General features: G+C 43.6%; 1 protein-coding gene across 5 annotated transcripts in view; it reads left to right on the top strand.

Moving 5' to 3' along the window:
- The first annotated feature begins 14,303 nt into the window (after positions 1-14,303).
- The window catches only part of LOC135906148 (uncharacterized), a 281,677-nt gene continuing 272,357 nt past the window's right edge, over positions 14,304-23,623 (top strand). For 3 of the 5 annotated variants that reach the window (XM_070524112.1, XM_070524105.1, XM_070524086.1), the window contains exons 1-4: positions 14,304-14,579; positions 18,842-18,882; positions 19,004-19,059; positions 23,432-23,554. In XM_070524112.1, the coding sequence (XP_070380213.1) occupies positions 14,527-14,579; positions 18,842-18,882; positions 19,004-19,059; positions 23,432-23,554 (273 nt within the window). In that variant the 5' untranslated portion in view covers positions 14,304-14,526. Of the gene's footprint in view, positions 14,580-16,438; positions 16,453-18,841; positions 18,883-19,003; positions 19,060-23,431; positions 23,555-23,623 lie in introns of all 5 variants that reach the window. The other 2 variants (XM_070524097.1, XM_070524107.1) reach the window with 2 other exon arrangements.

Here is a 23,623-nt window from a genome sequence, read left to right as displayed (position 1 = left end):
ACGAGTGGCTGGACCGTGGAAACCGATCAGGCAGCTCACGTACGTCTACGCTAAAGTTCCTTCATCAGCTTGAGTTCATGCCTTCACCGTTTCGTCGAAACGTTCTGCTAGTGTGTGATTACCGGAATACCAGACACGTTCGGCGCTATGACAGAATGCTCGCAACGCACGCTGCTTCGATAGCTCTCGCTTGGGGTTGACGGCCAAGCCGCTAGCGGAGACGTTTCGTGTGGGCGGGGGCGGGCTCCAAAACAACCGGAAGTGGACGATGTGACGTCGCATCGTGACGCAGAGCCAGTAAAGGCGGAGCTTAGCACCGATCACTCGGCGAACGAGTTGAGGAGGAAAAGCATGGCTAGGGAGGAGGGTAACTTGTATTCGCTGTAGCTCCATTAATACGTAACGCTTCACTTAAATTGTGGTGCGAATGTTCTACTTAAGCTGTACCCTACACATATACAAAATTTGTCCGAACCGTTTCAGGGGCCCTATAAGAATATCCCTTATACACATGCACTGCATTAATGAGTGGTGCATAAGGTGGAAGACACTCGAAAATCTCCATGTGTCAACATATACCAATTATGCACAAGCGCACTCCACCTTTAGCAGCATACAATGTTGATAATGTTAACTCAACGAAAGTTTCAAAGTATAAATGTTTAATGTCTGTTTTTATCTAATTTTACCTGAAATAGACTCATTGAATATGTCCACGAAAGTTAGTAGAATGCTGAAATTTATAAATAATTTTAGTGATGCATCACCGAGACTATAAGAGCTGCTTTATTTTTCTAATGTATCCATGATTTGAAACCCTCACTTTGTGAATTAGTGTGCCATGCTTGGACATAATACAGAATAGAGCTGCCAGCTTTATGGTGAATCACTATATTTTCCCCAGCATCGCTTTAATAAAAACCAGCTCATGATGCACTCCTTTGTGTGTACAGTAACTCAGGGAAACTGACTATGCTTTGAAAAGATTTTGATAGAGAGGGAATGTTACCTTTTCTCTTCTCATTTTGTCTTGTTGCAACAGTGCACAATATTAATATTTCAAAAATGCAATGCTGCTCTGGTGTTTTTAAGAACCTGTTCTTGCACATGTCCTTGCCAAATGGAATAGACCACATAGCGATGTTCCTGATTGCCAATCAAAGTGTTCTACAAAACACGATCTTCAAGTTCAGTTTCATCATCATCATCATCAGCCTGGTTGCACCCATTGCAGGGCAAAGGCCTCTCCCATACTTCTCCAACTACCCCGGTCATGCACTAATTGTGGCCATGTTGTCCCTGCAAACTTCTTGATGTCATCCGCCCACATAACTTTCTGCCGCCCCCTGCTAGGCTTCCCTTCCCTTGGAATCCAGTCCGTAACCCTTAATGACCATCAGTTATCTTCCCTCCTCATTATGTCCTGCCCATGCCCATTTATTTTTCTTGATTTCAACTGAGATGTCATTAACCCGCGTTTGTTCCCTCACCCAATCTGCTCTTTTCTTATCCGTTAATGTTACACCCATCATTCTTCTTTCCATAGCTTGTTGCGTCGTCCTCAATTTAAGCAGAACCCTTTTCGTAAGCCTCCAGGTTTCTGCCCCATACGTGAGTACTGGTAAGACACAGCTGTTATACACTTTTCTCTTGAGGGATAGTGGCAACCTGCTGTTCATGATTTGAGAATGCCTGCCAAACGCACCCCAGCCAATTCTTATTCTTTTGGTTATTTCAGTCTCATGATCCGGATCCGTGGTTACTACCTGCCCTAAGTAGATGTATTCCCTTACCACTTCCAGTGCCTCGCTACCTATCGTAAACTGCTGTTCTCTTCCGAGACTGTTAAACATTACTTTAGTTTTCTGCAGAATAATTTTTAGACCCACCCTTCTGCTTTGCCTCTCCAGGTCAGTGAGCATGCATTGTAATTGGTCCCCTGAGTTACTAAGCAAGGCAATATCACCAGCGAATCGCAAGTTACTAAGGTATTCTCCATTAACTCTTATCCCCACTTCTTCCCACTCCAGGTCTCTGAATACCTCCTGTAAACACGCTGTGAATAGTTTATGACCGCCTACGCCAGGTCATGAACTATCAGGTTTCTCCAGTTGAGTGCCATCTGTGCGGTTTAACCGAGCTCAGATTGGTCGACCTTGACTGATCGAAGAAGGCACCACTGCAGTTTAAATGAGGCGTACAACTCCTGCGGTGGTGAAGAGGTAGAGTATCTGCCTCGCGTGCAAGAGGACCGTCGTTTGAATCCCGGTGCCGCGCAATTTTCCACCGGATAAAAAAGAGAAAAAAATCCACGTGTTGATAAAATTGCATAAACAGGCCTGGAGTGCAGCCTGATCCCGGTGACCAGCAGAACCGGTAATGCACTCTCTCACCAGAGCAGGATTGGCCACCCTGGTGCAGTAGTTGGCCACAACCTCCTATATGAATACAACAATCAAAGTTCAGTTTAGTTGCTGGCACATGTTTTTGATGCAAAAGCATCAAATGGCCTATGAGCCAAAAAGCTGCCTGCATCTGTAGCAATGAAATGGCACCTAAATTCCCATTGGCTGCGACGCCACGTCACGAGTGCGGCTCTAAGGAGTAGAGCAGGTGAATTGGAACACCTGATGCTGTGTTAGCGCACCAGGTGTTCTCAACATGCTTGCTTGCCCACGATGCGTTCATAACTCGAAGGACCGCTCATCAATATTCAAATGGACATTAATGCTTTTGCATATACAGCTCGTGAGAAGTGCTTAGGTGTCCTTAGATATTTTTCCTACGTCTCTGTTTTGATTCATGGCTAGTCACATATACATGTGGTACAGGTAATTGTGAATTAGGAAATAAAATAAAGAGTAAATATGCAGATGAAAAAAGTTGCATTTTTAGAGTTGAAAAATCAACATTAATGCTGGCCACCTGCAACCATTCATTTAAAATTCAAGAATATTTTTTTACATCGAAAAATACTAATTATGTGACGCAGCAGCTAAGTTATTGTTGAACACATCTCATTAAAGGGTCCCTGAAATGGCTTGAACGAATCTTGTAGACACATAGGGTACACTCCAAAAAAAGTTGACACCCTTTGGGTTGTATTTTGTCCCCAAACAATAATCATTATCTGTCTTGCCCTCATTTTCTTTCTTTAACGCTACGAGCCCAGTACTTCCTAGTCATAAACGGTTTGCACGTTATCAGCTTGACACAGCATTCTCGACAGGAAAGTAGCGAGCGCCGAGTTTTCAAGAGAGGAAATGCAAGCAAGGCAGATGACGATTATTGTTTGGGGACAAGATAAGCCCCAAAGAATGTACACCTTTTTTTGAGTGTACAGCTACAGTAAAACATTAGCGCCACAATTTGAAGCGTATAATATTAAGAGTGCTACGGACTATTACAAGTTACCCTCCTCCCTAGTAATGCTTTTCCTCCTCAACTTATTCACCGAGTGATTGGTCTAAGCTCTGCCTTCACTGGCTGTTTGTCATGGTATGATGTTGAGTTGTCTACTTCCGGTTATCTTGGAGTTAGCATGTGAAGCCTCTCCAACATCTTTGCTAGCCACCTGGCCATCAATCGCCCGCAAGAGCTATCCAAGCAGCATGCGTTGCAAGTGTTCTGTTGCAGCATTGAGCGTGTCCGATATTCTGGTAACCGCAGGCAAGCTGCGCATTGACAGATGGGTGACCACGTAAGCGAAAGCCCCTCCATACTACTACCACTATGATGAAGAGGCTTTAGCATAAATGTTGGCGGCCTGCAAGGTGCAGCCACCTGGTGGTGCAGAGCCTAACCAGCCAAACACAGAGCTACTATTGATGTATGACCAAGTGTAAAACATTTTAAACATTTAAAAAGACGATGTGAACACGGCTACACTCCTGTCGAAAATTTACACCTGCACCAAAGCAGAATATACTTGGTTACTGCGATTTTAGCTCTGTGTCACCAGGTGGCTGCATTGTGCAGGCCATTCATGTTTGTGCCTTCACTCATCCACTAAAACGTACAGTCCATTTGAGATTACATTTACCAGAATACCGGACATACTAAAACTCTCTAGCTTGGTAACAATCCTCCGGCATGAAGTGGTGGCCACAAATGCGTAGATGGTGGTACTGATTGAATATATCAACAGCCCGATGCACTGCAGCCACACCACTTGCATTTTGCCTTGCAGAGGGACACGATGTCTCATCTTGTCATGTTGCTAATCGCTAGATTTGCAGCCCACAATGTAACAAGGGTAATACATGGTGCTTGCAAAAAGACTGCTTAAGACCAACACTGACTGCGCTGTTTGCATAAAGATGAGGGATGTTGCAACACAAGCAGACATTTGCTGTGTGTCAGAAGTGCTTGAGTGTAGTGATACATTATCGTTGTGTATTCTGTTTTTGTTATCTTCTTTTTATAAAAAATAAATTGACCAACATTCCAACTATTATGTACAACATTAGTTCACCATACGATTGGAAAAATTATCGATGACGCGACCAGAGTAGCCAATTGGATAGCTTGCCCAACTGATGTCAATTAGGCTACCTATGTCAATTGGGAGGAGGTGGCTGAAAACTTGGAAGCAGGGCCGCTGCGATCGGTAGCAATGCACATATTTAAAACCTTATAAAATATTACATGATTTATGCGGATCGCTTAAATGCATCACTTAATAATCAGAAGGACCTACCCTAACGACTCGGTGCGTTTGTACAAAATTGTTTCAGGGTCCCTTTGAGAAAGTAATCGTGAAGAGCTAGGCAGGTCATGTATTGCATAGAACATAGAACATATAAGAATTGGACTATTAGAGCAAAGGAATGGGTGCAAAGGTAAGGGATACACAGTTGTATGTGGTAAAAGATTGGATAGAGCGATGAGATCAGCAAATTTGCATGCATACAAATGGGATCAGCTGACGCAGGACAGAGGTCATTGGAGGTTCTTGGAAGCGGTCTTTGTCCTGCAGTGTACTTAAATAAGGTGATGATGGTGTGTGGCGTTCAGACCTTCGACAGCTGGACTACAGTGGACAGAAATATATGTCTCTCTCGGTACTGCATCACTATTTTCCAACTGCCTAGATAGCAATCGTAACCTACTAAATGACCAGTTCACACTGACATGCTTTCTTTCTTTCTGGGATAGTTTACAAGGGTTCCTTTATTCAACCTTGTCTGCTAAAAAAATACATAAAGTTAACTGCAAAGGTACTGCTTGGAGTTATAGTGTAGAAAAAAAAAGCTAACTACGTACATAACACGTATATAAATTACCAATGACTAGCTGTGTGGTATATAGCACCGTCAAGCATACTTCAGAGTGCCAGCATACCTGCACTCTGAAGTACATCTCAAAGTTGTCACATGTACAGAAATGTTATTTGCTTTTACACAGTAGAGGCAGTTGATGTTTAAATTGAAATGAGCTATGCATGTTTTTTTGGGGAAAAAATGCGCTATGAAAAATGGACTTCACTAAATTTTAGCAAAAAAGCAGCTATTTCTTCTGTCAACTAATTGTTCAGAGAGACGCAAAAGCACTTTGTCAATTTATATTTGGTCAAATTATGTATGCACAAGCTGCATCCGAAATTTCACCTCATAAATCCAGCTATATAATGATTGAACAAGGCAGTCTTTACACTGTTCTTCCTGTAAATTGTTTATGTTTAGTTAGCAATGGGGCCCAACTGGCTCTATAAGATCAAGCAGACTTCCACAAGTGCACTTATTTATTGAAGCGCATCAAAAGGAGGTGCAACTCATACAGACATAGCGCAGCGGCTGGTATATGAACTCTTCGGAATGCAAACTTTGCACCAGGTTATATTTCAGCAGCTTCATCGACAAGCTTCACTTCCGACTTTCTTAGTGATGACAACTGTCTTGTCTATACAGGTTGTGCTACCCTGCTCAGAAGGCGAGTGCACATTGTTTTTCAGGTCAACACGTGATTTCATCAGAGTTCACGAGTGCTATGCATCTCAAGAAGCCAGTTCCCTGGTAATGGTACTGTTATTCCACATCACTGTGCAAGTTGTCATTTCTAAGTTGCCAATGATCCAACTTAGAGATGTTTGAGGCACCCCAGTAGCCATTCAAGGTAGGTCTCAAAAAAGGTTCACAAGGCAATGGAATTCTGCACATACGTTTAATCACAAATCAGCTACCTGCATCAGGGTACACTGTATGCGAGGCCGTGATGCACCCTTACAACCTCGCTGACCAGCAGGCTCTTTTTTTTTAACGTGATCCTCCAGCGCCTCCCTCCATACACATCAATCCCTCTGCCTACTCCATGCCTATGAAAAAAACTCCATCTGGCAGGACACACGTGCTCTTATTTCATTGTGTATGTGCTGCCGAAGTGAATTGTGCTTGCAAGGCTCCAGGTCACAATAGCCGTTACTATTACCTGCATTTGAAACTTACTGCATGTCCTCACAAAGCATGGCATGCGCCAAATTTCTCTCTTCAGTGACATAAGCAGAAGTTCAAATTTATTGTGAATTTGTCCAGTATTAGAACCAAAACCCCCCTGTAATTTTATGGAAGCCAGTGTTCAATAGTGCCGCATCCAGTTCATTACCATCACTGGCTTCACCCAAACAACAAAAAGATAATACGAATGAACTCCTTAAAGTGGTTCAAAAACAGTTTCTGGTATACCTAATATTTTCCACTGAAAGCATTCTCGTAAGAAGATTTGCAACAGCATGCTCTATTAAAGGAGATAAATTTTGTTGAAAAATTACCCTCCTCTCAAGCTGTGGTATTCCCCCTTCCCCCTCTCCTCAATTTTTATTCCGTGCAGCTATGACTGTGCCCTGCCTCCTTGGGCACGTCATCCTGTAATGCATGTGCCTACTTCAGTTTAAACCAAGTATGTTTCCACAACTCTTTCAAAGCATTATTTCTCGTCACTGTGGTGATGATGGCCTCAAATTAAAGTTTAGGTGCAGCTGTCACATCTTCTACAGCATGCACTCGCTGCAGAGCACTCCCTGTAAGTACTTGCAGTGTAAGGAGAGAAATGCTGGTTCAGTTGTGCTCTTGCGATAGAAATAAGAGTACAGCACAGACAAGTCGCACTGTCACAGGTGCATCTGGTGGCCATAAATATTTCTTTTTCATACCAGAGGAGACATTGCAGAGGCCAATTCGTTCATGATGGACCAAAGTACAAGTTCACAAGCAATTATCTGTTTCGCACCTCATTCAGCTGTTGTCACTGCAGTTGTCTTCATCTCTGTCGCATTCTTTCTCTTCCTTTCCTTCCTTCATGCAGCTCACTAGGTCTTCCACAGAGCCAAGCTTTCCTGAACAGACTCTACTCTACTCCTTTTATTGCACATGTGCACAAATACATTACAGGTATAGCAGTTGCAGTAGACAGTCCACTTTCTCAGCCAGAAGTGTGCCACTGCTTTAAAGTGTCTGTGTTTATTGTATTTTTATTTGTAATAGGCAAACAAATTAAAATGTATAAAACGTTATAAAAAAAAAGATTTGAGCAATGCTGTGCCTGCTGTATTCCAGATGATGTGCCACTGGAAAATGAGTTCACTTTCCGAGTGACATCACTCACCCATTCTATGTAGAGTGGGCAGGGGTAGGAGAAAACATATAAAGATGTGTCACTTTGATTAGTGGAGATGTTAATCTTTAAGCCAATTATGAATTACAGGTTTAGCGCATGACAAAGGGATCACAGGAAAATGGAAACTTGACACAGCATGCACAGGGGAAGCTTTGTGCCTGGAGCCAATGTTTTGACAATTGGGTGCTCGTCCTGATGGAGACAGGTCCCCTTGTCAAAATAGCTATGGGTAGTAGTATGGGTACGTAGTATGGGTAAATAGTATGGGTATGTAAACTTAACGTACCCATACTACCGCAATCCTTCGTCGAGCTCAAAGGACGCATCAGTGCTGCAGTGCAGACAGTTGACAGGACTATGTTAAAAAATGTATGGAATGAGCTCGATTATCGTCTGGATGTGTGTCGCGTCATCAAAGGGGCACATATTGAATATTTGTAGAGGGTGTATAAACATGGAGAGCTTGTGGTTCTTTTCATATATCTTTCACGTGTGTATGTGTAATACTTTTGAAAATATATCGTTTTCAAGATGACTGAATCACTTTTGCTTAAAGTACCGTAGAGATAAAGAACAGATACGAAGTGATCATTTCGGGGAGCAACACATTTGAACTAGCAGACATCAAAAATTGTGTGAAAATTGCCAATGTAGTTTAGCAAACATGTTGCAATAGGATCTGTCCTAGCCGTGAGAGAAGCTCTTTTACGAGGCATGTGCCTTTCCAAGTCCCGATCATTCTGCTTGTGCTACAGCAAAGACGATGCCATACTAACAAGCCCCTATAACTAGCCCCATCGAATCCTTTCTTAATGTTTATCAACATTGCACGATGGATTGTTTTTCATGCACAACTGAAAGCAAGCTAAAGCTATCCTGGATTGTAAGAGTGGGTCTTGAAGCAATGATTAGCTTTAACTACTGCAAGGTGCAAAGCTCCCGACCATCTATAATATTTAAAAAAGAATAGCAGAATCAGGCGCAACAGCATGAAAGGTAGAACAGAGATTATACACAGCATTGAACAAACAACCATTTTTATTGCCTGTTGACGTGTGTGTGTGTATGCATATGCGAACCATGCAATAATACAAAGAAAATAATCTACGCTGTCACAGTCACGAGTTGTCACATGCTCAATAAATAGCACAGTTCACTTGCAGTGCAGTAAAAGAGGAAGCATAATTAGTTTGGTAATGTGATAAGCTTCACAAATCTCAACTAAATATCTTTTTGAAATAGTGTATTTTTCAAACACTGGGGGGATCGACTGCCATTACATTTTTTACATTGTTCTGCCTAAATAGTTCACAACAGATCTAGTGTGCACGATCCCCAAGTTTGCAATTTCTGCATTGGCCAATTTCGCCTATATAGCAGCGCCTGCAGGTAAAAGAAGTCTAGTAAGACAGCACACCAACAATCGCAAACCAACTGATGTAGACATGGCTTTGTGCAAGTTTCTTTTCACACTTGTTTCTTAGGGCCTTATTTGTTTTTTGGGGGGCGAGATTGGAGAGTTTACTAACAATACTTTTACTCTGACCTTTCCTTACTACCTTCTCAAACCCATGAGACAGCTTATAAACACAAGAAGTAGTTGCGATGTGAAGGGAGATTCGTTTCTGCCTTCCTTTGTTATTGCGATAGCAATTATGTGGACACTCCAGGTGCATTTCTACCGTGGCCGTGTGATGTCCTGTATAAGGTCCAAGCATGATAACATTGTTGCTGCGTGCCATATGTGAGAGTGAAACTTGTGCGGGTCACTTGACGATTGCGGCTCAATCTCGAGCACAAAGCACTGGGGAGGGGGGGTGTCACTGTATTTCGGCAGCTGCTGCATACGGTGCGGCCGCCTTGAAAGCTATCAGCAATGTGGACAAAGCGTGCCGAGTGCTGGTACCTTCGCATGCGTTGTGCTTTCAACACTTAGTTTGCAACAAAATGTAAGAAAAAAAGAACACAGCAGCTGGCTGATGGGTATTGGCGAGTCTGTGCAGGCGTCAGTAGGATGACCGCAATGTCGGACAGCCGACTGTAACTGCCGTGAACCACCGTTGTGTACAAATGCATCCTCAATCATCCCTATAGCACCCCGCATATGGTTACAACGCATTGTCTAAGGGACTTATGTAAAGTGCACTTGGCATATGATGTAATTAAGTAGCTAGAAGTGTGACATATTTTCTACAGTTCTCTGCGCTGGTGAGATGAAACGCATAGAGCCTTGAGTGTGGCTGCACATTCTCCTTATCCTCTCCGCTCATGTTATTCATGGTGGAATTGCTTTGAAGTGAGGAAATAAACGCTTTTTTTTTTGTCACGAGCAAGAATTTTGCATGCAAGAAGAATTGTGTACTGTGCATTGGGTGTACTCCAGAATATAATTTTTAATGATACACATGCTCACATTTTTGTCCTTATGCAATAATTCTTAATACTGCTCCAACATGTGTGGAGCAGCCCAAATCTCCCTTCAGTTCCTCTCTCTGCAGCCAAACTCTCTCTCCAACTTTTTTCAGGTCTACTAAGATGTTACACTGCAGCTGTGGCCCCTTAGATTTTGTGACAGTCTATATGCCTGGCTCCAACAGAAATCTGGACCACATATGCATGTCACACAAATGCTACATTGATTCAAAAGAATGAGTCATAGTAGTTGGTATCAAAGTAGCAATGGTGGGGTTCACAGCCAGGAGCCAAACCATTACACCATGGCTGCACAGTGAGGGCAAAGAGGGAACACTTGTGTTGTTACACCGTCCAATCAGCAAAATTTTTTGTGCATCAAATTAAGCATAACTTCAAAGTTCCTTCATAAACAACAACAACAAAATCGCTATATTAACAATTCACAGAATAAAAGAATGCTTCCTGCATAATCCACGACATAGTGTAGTGACACCAATGAAAGTAAATAGAAAGTAGAGCAGTTGCAGTTAAGGAAATACACCAGCTGCTACTAGTGTACTAGAGTTGCTGTGTTTTCTCTTTGCAATCAATATGCACTGGCAGGGTTGACAGTTTATGGGATTACATTCCACCAAAGTTTACATGTCAGCACAATTTCAGCTTGCAGACATTAAATCAGTACAATAGGTTGGTTGCATATTCTTTTTACACATAGCACATTTGAAATACAGGCTACATGCCCAGGCTAAAGAAATGTTTGTTCTCTCAGATTCTGCATTCCATAAACATTTGATCGTGTCTGTATAGTGAGGTTTTTGTGCATGTGCAGTTTTCATGAAATCACCTTGTGGAAAACAAGCTATCAAGTACACAGGTCTACAGTTAACACATTGTTGCGAGGTAAGAATGTCACAATATGTTGCAAGAATGGAAGGACAAGGATGACACTAGAGTGATAAAACATAGAGAAAACACATTGGCATGGGTAATGAACCTACTTTGAACCTATAACGTGACCATTACATCATTATCAGTCTTCCCTCAGTGTATCTGGGGGTGCATAATACTCTCAAATGTGGCACTCGCTTTCCATGTAAAATTGTTGCTTGGGCCAAACTTATTCAGAAGTTATCTGAACAGCAATATCCCACAGGAGGCTTGCACATTCATGAATGAAAAGTGCAGTCACTACGTTGCACAATGTCCATTTATATATAGGGACTGATCTGCATTGCTTTCCATACACCACCAGGTGCTATTTGCCTGTTATTCATAGATCAGTGGTTACACGTATGACATGACACATTTATGAAAACTTTAATAGGCAGCATTTATATAATTTGCAAATGTGCATCACTTGTGGCTCTCACTGTATTTTTATTGGTTCGCTTAATACGTTTTTAAAGCATATTTCAGTAATTATGGTTACATGTGCCATAAAATCTCACACGTGATATGAATATTCCAAATTTCGGCATGTGTTGTGCAACACCAAAAGGCCTGTAAGCGTCTATCTGCTGCTCTGTTTCTAGACGTTAAAGGAGCTTATGATAATGTCACCCATGAAGCCGTCCTTAGCACGTTAGAAGCCGTCGGACTTGGTGGCAAGATGTATATGTGGGTGTGCAACTACTTACAGAGGAGATCATTCTACATGCACACAGAAAATGGCCCGACGTCCGAGCATTACGGTAGCCGAGGAGTCCCTCAAGGAGGAGTGCTTAGCCCGACTCTTTTCAATCTCGCCCTCAGTGGATTAGTTTACAACCTGCCAAGCACCGTACGACTTTCCATCTATGCGGACGACATCTGCATTTGGGCATCAGGTGTGACACGACTTCAGCTTCGTGCTCGGCTTCAGAAGGCAGCCACAAAGACATCTTGCTACCTTCGTCAACAAGGACTTGAACTTTCATGCGGAAAGTGCGCAATGGTGGCATTCACGAGGAAACCAATGTCTGGTTACGGCGTATCTATTAACGGACAACTTATACCATACAGCAGAAGTCACAGGTTCTTGGGAGTCGTAATTGACAGAGACCTGTCTTGGACTCCACACGTCAATTACGTGAAAAAGCGGCTGACTGCTATCTGTCACCTGTTCAGGTTCCTTGCAGGAAAAAGTTGGGGAGCATCTATACACGCTATGTTACAGTTGTACATGGCGTTGTTTGTTGGATTCCTGCGCTACAGCCTGCCTGCAATATCCAACACCTGCAAGACTAACCTGCGTACGATTCAGAGCATTCAAGCCCAAGCTCTTAAGATATGTCTTGGCTTACCACGCAGTGCATCAACGGCTGAAACCATTGCCCTAGCGCAGGATTACCCGATCACGACGCACATTGCCGTTGAGACAATGCGTATGCATCTCAGGCATTATGCTAGGACCCCTTCTCACCACTTGGCGAGCCTCACTGCTGCAAGGCCCTGCTCGACATTTAGCGGTATTGTCAGTGCACATCGTGCGTCGTTTACCTCAGGGTACGCACCTGCGGCCACGCCAGCGTTTTCTCCGTGGTGTTTGAGCCGTCCACAAGTTGAGATAATGATTCCAGGACTACAGAAGAAGACAGATCTACCGGCCCCTGCTCTAAAACAGCCGAGCTTACTTCTTCTGCATGAAAAGTACAGCAACCACGTGCACATCTATACCGACGGATCGACTACGTCGTGCAGTTCTGGTGGTGCCGTGGTTATACCAACTCGAGGAATGACACTGCGGTTCAAGACATCGCATGTCACGACCTCAACGGCGGCAGAACTAACGGCCCTGCGTCGAGCACTGGAATTCATTGATTCGGAAAGACCCAGAAAATGGGCTGTGTTCTGTGATTCAAAACCGGCATTACAGTGCACGCAGTCAGTTCTCCGACACGGATGTCATGACCAATTGACCTACGAAGTCGTGAAACTTCACCATGACGTCCAACAAAAAGGCCACGAAGTCGTTTTTCAGTGGGTACCTGGCCACTGTGGAATCAGTGGCAATGATTCCGCCGATAACGCTGCTCGCACAGCTCATCAAGAAGAGCACAGCGTTCCGATTCCGCTCTCAAGGACTGACGCTGCAAGGCAGCTTCGACACCTGGCACGTAGCCTCACAGTGACCGAGTGGAACTCGCAAAACTTACGACTGACACGACTACATCGACTAAACCCCTCCCTGCAGCTCCGACCTCCACCCGGACTTCCTCGACGTGAAGCTACGCTTCTCTGTCGCCTTTGGTTAGGAGTGGCCTTCACAAAGGCATACTCTACATTAATTGGAGTGACTGACAGTGCAGCATGCGAGGTCTGTGGCACCGAAGAAAACATCGACCACCTGCTGTGCCACTGTCCAAGATATGCCGTAGAGAGACAAGAACTTGCCAAAGCTTTCCAAAAACTGGACAATCGGCCGCTTTCTGTGCAGGTGCTGCTGGAACACCGCCCCCATCGCCCGTCGGCCCATAAAGCGGTGAAGGCACTTTTGTGTTTCTTAAGGACGACGGGTTTGTGTGACCACCTGTGACTATTAAGGCAATTTTTGTAAAACCACACGCGTCAGCGAACTTGCCGCAATTTCCTTCTTTCCTTCCCTCCTCTCTCTCCCTGTGACCTTTGCTTTCCCCTTTCCCATTCCCCCGGTGTAGGGTAGCCAACCGGACGTTATTCTGGTTAACCTCCCTGCCTTCTTCTTTTCTCTTTCCTCCTCCTCCCTCGGCATGTGTTCATGCATTCGGCGTCCATGGGTGAAATGATTAAATACCATTATACGGCGGCGGTTGCTTCGGCCTGTAACCATCCAATAAAACTATGCAATGCACTGGCTTTGGGCCAAGTCAAAACTTCTTTGACGTTTTGAAAACCCCACGAGTCCCGATACGTCATGAAGTTGACTTTGTTATGTCGACTTCGCGACATCGTCCGCGAAAACACAGAAGGATGTTAGACAACACCAGAAACCACGACAGAAACAAAATGTAGAACAGGCAGAACGAGGTAAAACCAGTACAACCATGGTACAACCACTCAAGTGCAACCACAGAAAAGAAGCAGCGGTACAACGGGACAACCACTCCCTCGGGAGCTCGTGGCTCTTGCATGAACGACTTTGGCTTTTGCGCTCGTTGTGCTCTTGTGGTGCTTCGTCGCACTTGGAAATAGCGTTTTCATTGGCCGACAGCTTTAGAGCAGTCGCAGTAATATTTTAATGACAAGTATGTTTTGCATTTACAAATTTTATTTGTGTTCAATCGATGAAATTCGTATGATTTAGTTTTCTTTTTTGGCAACGTGCATCCGGTAACGCCGCTTCTGGTTCTGGCGCGTTCCAGCCATCCCAACCGTTATGGCGGAATTTTAAAACCTATGACTGGCACAGTCGCTGCGCGTGTCAGCTCGTGCCTATCCGCCTGACACAACGCCCGTGTTGCAAGCAGTTTCAAGCAGTTGCAACGGCCAGTAGTTGTCTTTCATGAATATCGCTACGCCAAAACTGTGAACGCAGGGTTAGCGATGGACGATTCGCGAGTCGACGAGAGTTCTCTCGCGGAGTCTAGCTGCTTTGAGTAAGTACAGTTTTGTCGTTACATTCATCGCTGGAGATGTCTAGGTAGCACGTCTGTTCTGAGGATGCTCATCGCACGATTTTGGTGGGCTATGTGCAGCTATATGGTCAAGGCTCTGACTGGTGTTGTAGAAGTCGCGGAGCGCTTTTTTCGTTGCTGGCCGTGTACGTCGAACAAATTTCTCGCGACTGCGGCGCTCGTGTTGAGTCAATCATGCCGGATTATAACTTTCTCGCGCCTTTTACAGTGCTCTCCCTTCAATATAACATGACTGATTTCTGCGGGGGAGCCGTAGAGACCGGGCCTGCCCTCCTGGAGAGGTATCGTCGATCGTGCCAGGCTTTTCATATGCTGCTCACTGTGACCTCTCGAAAGCATTTGTAATGATCCGCTTTGAGTTAACTAAACGCCCTTCTGCAAAAAAAAAAAAAGTAAAAAAATGGGTAGGCGTGAGCTGCGGAGTTAGCGAAACGGAAGCACAGCAGCTACGCGCGATGTACTGTACCTTAATTTTAGACACGGCGTTATTATAATCTCGGGTGTTTTCCTGAGGCCTCCGTTTGCCGGTTCAATTGGCCGGTTATACATGTGCCCTCCTAGAGCAGTACTAGCTTGTAAAAAATTCAATAATACAACGTCGCGAAGAGAAAAGTAGCCAGCAACGAAGAAACGTCCCGCGACTTCTACACCAATCAGAACCTATTTCGTGCACATATCAAACCTCGCCTTTTGTTATTCAGCGTTTTAAGCGTCAAGATGGGGCCTTTTGCGTATAAATGTGCCTGTGTTACGTTGGATATGTCGCGTTCCAGAGCAGAAATGACTGCAATACGCCGAAGGATGCGTGTCGGTTCTCGCTATACAGGCCATTTACATTTCCCCATGACCATCGTCGAAATCTGGCTGCCACGGCCAGGAATTGAATGCGCGAACGCGTGCTCAGCAGAAGTTTTTTTCTTTCTCTTATGTCCGATAGTGGGAACCATGCGTTAAGAACATAGATGCCTTATTTTGGTTGAAAACATTATACTACGTACGCGTACGTATTAGTTTTACTGTTGGACCCACTTCCATTATTGAGCTTCCAGGCTTTTATCTAAAGGCGTGCAAGATTGAAACAACACTTTGTAGTATTTTAGGCACACAATTTGAATGCATTATCGTAGTTGAGTAGAGGCGAGAGCATACAACGTCCTCGTTTAATTTGCCCTGGTTAAATTTGCAGTATGTCGCACTAACTGGCCCAAATTGAAGTTCTTCCCAGCATAACTATTTCGTCACTTTGCTCGCATGTCTGCACTTCATACTTTCTTAAAGAAGTAATGAACGCTCAGTTAATAAAATTAGTGTCGTGGTTTGTTGACCTTTATTGCGCGGCTCGATAATGCCGATATAATCAATCCATATAATTTAACTCAGTCGATCTTGCGACCAGCTTACCGTGACGGCATGTTTGTCGTACCTATAATGTGGTCTGATATGCAGATACGCGCACCATGCGCGCACGAAGAAACGTAGTGACGTAGCATCGAACACGACGTCTATGACGACGTCTCGAACACGGCGGGAGGTGTTAACTGCGCAGGCGCAGAAGAGGACCGGAAGCGTTCCTGGATATTTTGTTGTGTTAAGCTCGCTATCCGCTGCATCTTCTCTGCGTCATTTACTGGTCAGCCGTCGCGGTATCGCGGTTTTTAATGATGGGACCTTGTGTTGTAGGCGTCCACTGCATCTTGCCGTCGACATTGACACGAAATAGGTGGTGTGCGCAATGTTCGCCGATGCTGGCGACAAACACAGAACGCATCTAGGTTGTAGTCGGCACCTTAGTGATCACATTGTCGTTACTTCCCACGCAGCAGCGGGTGCGCTTGTAAGTACCGATTCAGCCCCCGCATGCTTTCGGTTTGTGTAGCTGAACTTCTGACAATTCTTAAACCGCGCTCGCAGTTAGGTTGTGGTTTATTACATAACTAGCGTTGGGCGCCTTACGAGTAGTGGGTGTAAAAAGGCCACCATAACCATTGGAAATTAATTGTAATGATAAGGCTTGTATAGTGAAAGGAAAAATTGCTCCCCTATTCATCAAATAGGAGACGTTCTTAGTCCATGGGCCCTTAAGCTTGTGAAATTGTTTACTTACAGCTTGGAACTCTTCCTTCCTGGCAAACGTGTGCCTGTTAGCTTTGAGTGCATACTCAAAGCTGACAAATAATCTAAGCGCTCATACTTATGAGCAAAGCCCTTCCTCGGGGTTCGTACTCATTAATTGAATATTTTGAGATGGGGCAGCCCAACTTGTCCTTCATCATATAACCCATTCAGGACCACCATAATTTTAAATGTGCATAATTTTTAGCTGTAAAGAATTATCAGATAAACATTCGATTTAGAAAGTATGCCAGTTCTTTACAAATGGTCCTGGAGGTTTTGATCTATCAGTAACCAAAGTTAGGAAATGTATCAACTTGACAGGCACTTCTCTATGCATTTCTCTACTTTTTGTTTTATTGCACACAATATTTTCTTCACCAAACTGATTTTTGTCTTTTTAGTGCTGCTATGAAGTGATTGTGAGTATACCCTGTATAGTGCACTAGGCTTCTGTGTGTTAGAGGGCTTTGTGTGTTTTAATAAGCTCATGTGGGGTTTCACTTTTTTGTTGGCACTCAAAACAAAGGCAGTCGCAGATGTGCAGAATGTGAGGATCACATATCAACATCCTTCCTCGAGAAAGAGGTCGTAGGTTTGATTGCCGGCTGCGGTGATCAGATTTCAATGGGGGCAGAAAGCAAAAATACTCTTGTGCTTAGGTGGAAGTGGAAGGAACACTGAGCACTGTATTACTGTGTAAGATGACTATTTCAAAGGTGACAGTGTTTGAATATACATAAATGACTTTCTTGAAAGTGGGGCTACTCTTGCAAACTTTTTGATACCATCTTGTATAACTATATTTCTGCAACGTACAATAGCCACTTTAGTGATGAAAATGAACTGCATATAACAGTGAAATTTGTCTAAATTGGGGTACAAGTGATATAAAACAGGTAAATTATTTGAAGTGAACTCCACTAATTGTAAGTGCTCTTTGTAATTTAGTGGACTGCCATCCAAAGGGCCACTATAAGAATGTATCACAATTTCAAAACTGCTCAAATGTGTTGTTTCGTTTCCAGGTTCAGCTGCATACGTAACAGGGGCTTAATTCAGACTTCAGGACTTACACTCGAGACTGCTACATTATTAAAAACTGGTTAAGAGCGACTACATATCGCACTTCCATGTAATTATGCATAACAGGTGCTCCGATCAGTTATTTCCTGTTTGCATTTTAATTTATGCTGGTGGTACCCTATACAGTAATGACCCATCTGCCATAAAACAAGAGAGAGATTTTGAATGCAATATAGCAGTGGCACAATCTGAGGAAGAATACTACTGCACTGATACTATGGCCTTTGAGACCAGGCTGGTGACATGTTGGAAGTTGGTGCCACACTCTGTTGAGATCATGCCCTTACAAAAGCTCGACGCGATAATGGGTGGAACATGGTGGGCATATTTTTACATTGGTGAGGAGACAGCTCAGAGAGCACTTCAGAGGTTGAGAAGGGAAGGCCATGAGGGTGTGGCAGTGGCAGTATTTGATTGCCAATAATGCCATTCATACAAAGTGCTTCGAAAAACAATTTGATGCAAAAGATTTATGAGAAGATGCCCTTTAATACCAAACACAGTCCTTGCTTTTCGTAAAAGGTGCTGCAGGGTCTCTTTTAAACTCTTCAACCAGGAGTACCTAGAATTTGTTCCTCTTCTGAGGTTGTCTACTAATATGGATGTCTGTTTACATTATGTAAAATTACAGGTCACCTGAAGTGTCTGTCATTCTCAGGATGTAGTGTTAAGCACCTTGCACATTGCAGCTGATGTCTCAACAATGCATCTTGGTCTAAAAAACACTGGTCATTTGATGTGAATGCACCATGAAACTGTGGAGAATTGGTCTTGAACAGAAAATAATTATTCATAATGGTAACAGTGTGAACAGGACGACGATGGAGTGAAAGGACACAAGGCGAGCGCTGTCCTGTGTCCTTTCACTCTGTCGTCTTGTTCGCGCTGTTACCATTATGAATGTATTCCAACTCGCCCAACTTTCCACTTTAAAGAGAATAATTACTAGACATTAGGGTGAAGACACAGAGTACTTGTGCCTAGAAAAGCTGCTGGACTGTTCTCTTATTTTCTTCTCTTTCCAGGATGGATGATGACACATTAATGGACAAGATGAACCCATTCGGTAAGCTTGACCTTTTGCTGTTAGTATTTAACATGCTTCTGAAGTGCCTGTGTTATATTGTTTTAGAACAGTGTCTTTGGCTTCTTCTAGAGGCTGATACATGTATGTGCTTTTGTTTCAGGGAGCTTTCGCTTTTGGATTCCTACCCAACTCCAGTCGCTGCGGGACTATGAACAGGTGACAATCATTACATTCTCTTGCTTACCAAAGTTATATCATTTCGCACCTGCTGGGATGTAAAGTATTTTAAAGCATTATAATACATAAAGCATTATATAGTATATAATAATATTATAAAGCATTTTTGTATTAAATTTAACTGCATAATAAACCATGCTGAGAAGGCTGTGTAATTAGCTGTCTCACAAATGGGTTTACATGATCACAATATTGCTGGCCCTTCATGGCCCTTTTGTCCATGTCCACATCCTCTTTTTTTGAGCAGTGAGCAGTGGTACCTGTGGAAGCACTGTAAGCATCTTCTGTCTATAGATATGTAATTGTGCTGCTATCCATAGGTTAACTTATTGGCCATGCATGGTGCATTTCATGTGCAGAAAAGTGTTTGATGCATCCTCTTTGCAGCAGGCAGGTTGTGCATCTGCGTCACACACAGCTCCCATACGTCATACCATCAATGAACACAATCAGCTTATGAGTGGGTTATCATGGGCCCAGATGGTGAGCTGGACTGGTTTGCGGCAAAAACGCTGCAGAGAGAACCCTTTAAATGCCCAAACAATGCTTGTACTTGGAAATAATAGGATTGGAATAGGAATTGGAAGGAAAGTGGATTTCTTTTTTTCTTTACATGCCACAGGTAGATGGTGCTTGCTTATGGGCTATATGCTCAAAAGGGCTGTGGGTCGGCATCCACAACCACCACCACTATGATCAACTGGGAGGTGAGGCACAATCACAGGTGCTATGGAACAGCCAGCTCAGCCCACAGCCTGTTAAGACACTGATTGACGTAAAATACCTGCCTAGCTACCGTGAATTCTTGGATTATGTCACTTATGCTACATAGTCACAGCTGTTCACTGGTCATGTGAGCAGAAGTATCCAGTTCACAAAAGAGCTCCTCACAAGAGCAACCCAACATGCCTAATGAGCATGCCTAATGGTCTTTTTACTACATTTGTGTGCTGATTGAAAGGGACCATGAAAGCTTGTGTTCAAGCAGTAATTGCCAAAGTAAAGTCCCCCAGCATAACCTCAAGTGCCCTCACTCTTGAACATTCTTCGAAACTTCCCTGTTGAAAATACCTTGCTGCCTTTGACCCACTTCCCTTTCGAACTGGCTCACTCCCTACCCTGCTCTCTCTGTAATCTTCTAGGAAACCCTGGTATCGCATATCAGGGCCGTCCTGGAACCATAAGGCATCGACTAGGGGATAAATAAAAGATTTTTACTCTCTCTCAAGTGCCAATGAAGCATTAGGTATTTTCTGGGTTTGTGCTATCAAAAAAATGGTCACTGATGTACTAGACTTTTTGAGCCATGATTAAATTCGGATTAATTCATTTCTGTGGCCTCCACTTAGCTGTTCTTGGTGATAAAAACATACAATGCAGGTTAATTCTTTTTTCCCAGTTATCAGCTTAAGAAAAACCATCTTACATTACACAGCAGGGTCCCGTTAAAATAAATTACAAGGGACGAAGAAAATCTGTCTTATTCGAAGCTTCTCTTAACAGAAGTGATCCACAGAATTCAAGAGATGCTTTTTCTGGTGCACTCAGATATTCACTATGCAACATAATAAACCAAAAGGCAGATGTAAGAAGAGACATTTGTTGTATTTGCATGATATAAAATGTTGCTTTACGCACCCTTTACATTATTGCATAATTGCTGCTTATTCAGGCTGTGCAAATCTGTGCTGTTGCAAAAGCTAGCATTTCGCCTAGCTTGCTCAAAACTTCTTCAGTGCTCTTATATGGTTGAAGAAAAGGAAAATGCACCAAAGTATTTAGGGAATTATTAGTTGTGCCATATGTAAAGTTATTTTTTGTGGCTCCTGGGCAGTGTCTTGTAGTGACTCATATACTCATAAAAATACTGATTACTGCACGTTAAGGCTTAGTGAGCCTTAGGGCCATGTCAGCTGAGCATAATCTGGTGCGCCACTGCATGCATGCACGCAGCCTCCAAAGTGCACCAAACGGTGTTGGCAAGAAGCACAGTATCGCCCAGATTGGTCAAGGACAGGCTTATTTGCCTCTGGTGCCACCCAACACTACACAAATGTCCGATCCTGGGCAGCACGGGAAGCAAAGTCTTCTCTGTGAAGGGCAAAAACCCAGAATTAATGCTGCTAGCACGTTGCTGCAGGAGAAAGCCTCCCAACAACACTCTGTGAAGGGAAAAGTGTTCCCGTGGCTATGCTGCAGTCTCTCGTGGTGACCGAAGGGCACTCTCTCGTGGTGAGCAAAGAGCAAAGGACAATCTCCATCAGCGTTAGCTTCCGATAAGTGCGGCCTTACGTAGTATGACTACACACGAGCACTAGGCGCTGCTCTTCAAGTTTGCATTTGGAAAAGAGCAGCACAAAGTATAGGCTCACCGTAAGTGCAAGAAACCAGAGATGAGCTCAAGGCTGAACATTTCCAAAAGGGGCCGGTGCATGAGAGAAATAGCGTTCTACACAACTTGCACTGTCCTTGAGGTCTTTTCTGCGCTTGACCACCAGTTGCCTTCCCACGTGCAGAAGAGCAACGGCACGATGCCCATAACAAATGGTCAATGGAAAACTGGACATCCCAGTTCGCATTTCGTCCCACTGCAGATGGAAATGGAGAAGGAACTGGAATGGAATAGGCGACCACTTGCACAAAGGCAATTTGGTACCCCACAGTAGCCAGAATCATCACCTAATTACCAGTTTGCAGGTGCACATTGAGGACTTCCTCAATTATTGTTTCTGTGATGCCAGCACTGTAGACTTCCACATCATTGTTGACACTGGTGTAGCTGTTTATGTCCACAGAAGCACGGTTTGCTTCTCGTGTGGCTAGCAGCTTTGTGTCCCTCAAGTCTACTGATGAGGCCTCTGGCTAAGACAAGTAGCAGGCGTCAGTGGTGGGTGCGAAACTTCAGCTTACCCAAATTAGCACTTTGGGTTAAGCAAATTTTTTTAGGCATTGGGTCTATGAAAAACTAACCAAATGTTAAGCATTGTACCTTGTGTGTGAAAATTGAGCCTACTGTATTTGTAACCATACCTTGAATACATTATTTCTTGTTTTCTACATATATGCTTTAAAATGCGGCATGCTAAGCTATTACTGACACATAGTGTGAGCAGTGATAGATGAGCGTGATGATAGGGAAATAAGGCAGTGTAAGAAAGTAGCCTATACTTGTGGACTACCTTCTGTGGCAATGAAGGGAAACTTACGGAGGCAAAACGCTCACAAGTGAGAGTGCTTCTGAAGAGAGTCCAGTGTTTTCAACCATGTTAGTTTAAGCTCAGTAAGAGAAAACATAAACACCTTATAAGTAACAGTTAAATAAGGTAAAACACACCACTGAATGTAAACATCGCACATGGAAGCTGTGTCGATTCAGCATCTGTTCCGAGCGACCAAAAGCACTGTAAAATGCTGGTGTACTGACTACTTGGCGCGGTAACACATGTGCCGAACCTCTGCCCCTGTAGCTTTCCCTTCATTGCCACAGAAAGTTGTCTGCAAGTATAGTGGTCATGATTTTCCTGGCGAATGGAGGAATTCCTGGTAAATTGTGGGAATGGAGCTATTTAAGCATGTGCACGTGATCTTGCATGGCTGGGTATCAAATTATGCTAAAGCTGCATCAGCTTCACTGTTAGTAGTGTGGTTGCTTTCTTGGTTTTATGGTTTAGCCATGTGCATGGCTGTAAGGGGAGGATGCCCAATGCTATTAATTTTTATTCTCCAATTTACAGCAGTGTAAATTTAGCCCTGGGTTAAACATCTTTGTTCAAACAGGCCTTGGTCTGCCACAGAATGTCTGCAGACCACCAGGAAATTGTTTGCTTATCATCCACATGGGCATCTTGTCTGCATTGGTGTTTTGTTGGCGCAATGTGGCAGCATGTTAGACCATTTTTGGCAAAGCTTCACGAGGATGAGCTAGGCTTATTCAAAACAGTGGAGAGGTTAACTTGTGGGATTAGTGGTACCCTTTTTTGCTGTAGGTGCATGCTTATGTGTGGGATGAGTGCAGCTGATCAAGATAATTGCCTTTTTCATTGTTGTCCAATGGACATGGCTTCCTTAAATAATAAATTTTTCTCTCATATATTACTGTTTCCACCTTTTGCTAGGTATACAGCAAGCACCTGTTCTTGTGTGTAATTAGCACCGTTTGGCTAAAACCTTTCTTTTGCCAATCGGCAAGTGAAATTCCTTAAATGCCTACTCTTTGGTCCTAAAATGCACCCTTCTAACAGCCTCATCGGAATGTTCCACACTTACTGCCACAGGAGAGGTGACAGTATTACTCATTGATCGAAAAGGGCATGTTTATGATTTGGCTTTTATTGAATCTATATGATTGCAGCACATCATATCGCTCCGGCATGAGAATCTACGGCTACGGCTGCGATTGTACTTCATAGTGAGGCAGGATCACCGTGAACCCATAGAAAATAATCCTGGTGCTACTCCAGAGCTTGCAGAATTGGTGAGCATGTTCATGTTTGACTTATACAGCCTCACATAGTTTTTCATGACACCTTGCAGAAATAGGCAA

The sequence above is a fragment of the Dermacentor albipictus genome, chromosome 1, assembly GCF_038994185.2.
Source record: "Dermacentor albipictus isolate Rhodes 1998 colony chromosome 1, USDA_Dalb.pri_finalv2, whole genome shotgun sequence".
Taxonomy (NCBI): domain Eukaryota; kingdom Metazoa; phylum Arthropoda; class Arachnida; order Ixodida; family Ixodidae; genus Dermacentor; species Dermacentor albipictus.
Note: the sequence above shows the minus strand (reverse complement) of the source record. Positions and strands in the feature narration are given on the sequence as shown.